At 56.9% G+C, this 2,691-nt stretch overlaps 1 protein-coding gene across 1 annotated transcript in view; it reads right to left on the bottom strand.

Moving 5' to 3' along the window:
* SMOC1 (SPARC related modular calcium binding 1) overlaps positions 1 to 2,457 on the bottom strand; it is a 120,892-nt gene extending 118,435 nt beyond the window's left edge. The window contains exon 1 of the mRNA XM_026038224.1: positions 2,376 to 2,457. Coding sequence (XP_025894009.1) covers positions 2,376 to 2,457 — 82 coding nt within the window. The remainder of the gene's footprint in view (positions 1 to 2,375) is intronic.
* Positions 2,458 to 2,691: the final 234 nt, after the last annotated feature.

The raw sequence follows: 2,691 nt of genomic DNA, 5'->3' as shown, positions 1-2,691 counted from the left end.
CGGGCGGCGCGCGCGGTGCCCCGGGCCGGCGCTGCGCCTCCCGCCGCGGCACGTCAGGCGGCCCGGCCATGGGGATGCCCGTTATAAAGCCCGCGGGGGGCGGCGCCGACACGGAGTGACCGCGGCGTCCGCCTATGGCAGCGCGGCCGCCGCTGCGGTGCAGCCAATGGGAGCGCGGCGCGGCTCCTCGCCAGCCGCCCCCCCCCTCGCTGCCGCCCGGGGCGCTGAGGCGGGCAGCGCAGGTTGCCCCGGGCGGAGCGGAGCGGAGCGGGCCTCGTCCCGCCGCGGCAGCGCCCGGGCCGTCCCGTCGCGTCCCGCTGCCCCCCGTCCCAGGAGGGCCTCCCGGCCGCTGTGCGCCGGAGCTCCCGCTGCCCCCGCACGGGGCCGGTGCCCGGGGCTGAGGCGCCGTGAGCCGCCCGGACTCCCCCGGGCACCGGCACTTGGGAGCAGCCCCCGGCGGCGGCAGCAGGTTGCCCTGGGCAGCACAGATGCCGCCAGCTTCCCTGGCTCCTGCGGGAGCGAGCGCCCGGCTCCCGCGGCCTCCGCTCGCGGCTCCCCACTCGGGATCCAAACCCCACGGAGCAGCCGGTGGAGCGCGGATCCCGCCGCCACCGCCGTGGCCACAGGGGCAGGAGAGAGACCGATCTGTGGCGGTGTAATGAAAACAAGCGGTGCTCACGTAGCCCTGGCCGTGGCGGTGAGCGGCGTCAAGCCTCTGTCCACCTGCGGAGTGACAGACGTGTCCCGTGCAATGGCCTCACCCGCACGGGCTTCCAATCCTTCATTCCTAAAGGATCGGCATGAGCTTTCAGAGCAACACGGCAGGGCAGAGACCCAGTGTTTTACAGAATAATTTGCACACAAGGTCCTCTGGTCATGGCTACGCGCGCGGTAGCCGTGATCACCTTTTTGTGCAATAGTTTTCTGGTGGCCGCTTGGAAGCACACGCGACACATGCAGTTTCTTCATGCCACATGATCAGCTGTCTTTACTGAATGACCTTCCAAGAGCCAATATTCACACTTGCAAAAATTCCCTCGAGTGTATCTGCTGGGCATGGGGAGGGGCTGCTACACCCACACGAGAGAACCATGTTGCACAGCAGAAGTCATAGAGTTCTGGCATCTTATCAGAGCAAAGCAGAGTGTTTAGCTATAGTGGTTGCTTTAATCTTTCTTTAAAAAAATACTTAAAAAAAAAATGCCAGTACCTAACGTTTTGTCATTAGCCTAGGCAGGATAAGCAGTTTGTTACTCACGTGGAGCTCTGCCAGTATTCATTATTCTTGGCTTGCACATCTCTCTGGAGCTCCAAACTCAGCACCCAACTGATGTACCTTGGTCCTAAGCCTCACCGCTCTCTGCTATCCCGATCCTAAACTTTGCCAGCTCTTCTTCAGTGTGACCTGCGGTATCCTCTGATTTTCCATTTCAAAGTCTCTCTGATCCACACCTGAACTTCTGCCATTCCACATGACATGAACAAGAGACCTTGAGGGGAAGACGTAGTGGGAGAACTGGAAACCTGGATATGAGTGTTCTTGTGTGCATCGGCATCAGCTCTGCTGAGGTTGGACCAGTTATACCAATGCACACCTGGCATCTGTGAAAGGAGAGGCAGGAGCTAGTACAGTTTTGTGGAGGCAGTGATGTGACCACTAAAGTACCACATCAACCTGGAGGAAAAAGCACCGATTAAATTCTAGGCCATGTAATAATGTCCCATTTTCCTACAATCCCCTCTCCAGTTGCACATGGTGCAACTCCTTCATGGTCAAAGTTGCTTATGACCTGACAGCACGAACCACTGCACCCTTGACCAGTACCCTCATGGCCAGTTGATCCTCCACAAGGATGTATATCTCCTCTGAAGAAGGTAATTCCTTCATTCAATAGCTAAACCAGGAAAAACCCTATAGGCTGGTCTGAATTTCATAGCCATTGCATTTCACCCAGCTGTACTGAGCCCCCAAACCTTATCAAAGCACTGTGCAGGAGGACACCAGCCTCCAAACTGGTGTTTGTTCCAGGTGAACCTCTGCCACCAGCAGAAGCAGATGCCTAAATCTCAGGGCCCAGGACTCCAGGTGATGTAGAGGTAATGCACTTTAAAGAAAAATTAAGTAATAGGAATTGCTACTGAATTGTCCCCTAATTCTTTCCATAATCCTGGCAAGTAGACAGAGGGACATCAGGGGCATTGCAGAGATGCTCATGAGCCAAGAGGAGGTTGGTGTCCAAATACAAGAGGAACAGGGTGCCTACCCTTCTCCCTTGAGCTCTTTTGGGAACCCCAGCCACCACGCTGAAGATCCCTGAAGATCCCGTGCCAAGTGCCGCCCTGGCACAATGCCCCTTCAGTCAGCAGTGTCTCACCCACAAAGAACTTGCCCAGGGTGTTAAACTGAAAACTACAAAGGAAGAGGGGCACAGAACTTGAGCAGAAGTTCTTCTTCATGTCCAGGCATTCGTACACCAGGCACAGTGTTCTGGAGCTTCCGAGGAAGACGTAAGCCCAGCCTTCGTGTGCTGAACTATGCAGTGCTGCTGGAGGTAGCACTCAAGCAGGTACCGTTTGGGCTTGTTGTGTACCCCAGATGCAGCCTACAGCTCACACCTGAGAGGACGCACGCCAGCATGTGCCTATATGTGCTGATGATTCATATCTGGTTGCCATAGCGCACGCATATCA

The sequence above is a fragment of the Nothoprocta perdicaria genome, unplaced genomic scaffold, assembly GCF_003342845.1.
Source record: "Nothoprocta perdicaria isolate Ctin4 unplaced genomic scaffold, notPer1 scaffold_204, whole genome shotgun sequence".
NCBI lineage: Eukaryota > Metazoa > Chordata > Aves > Tinamiformes > Tinamidae > Nothoprocta > Nothoprocta perdicaria.
Note: the sequence above shows the minus strand (reverse complement) of the source record. Positions and strands in the feature narration are given on the sequence as shown.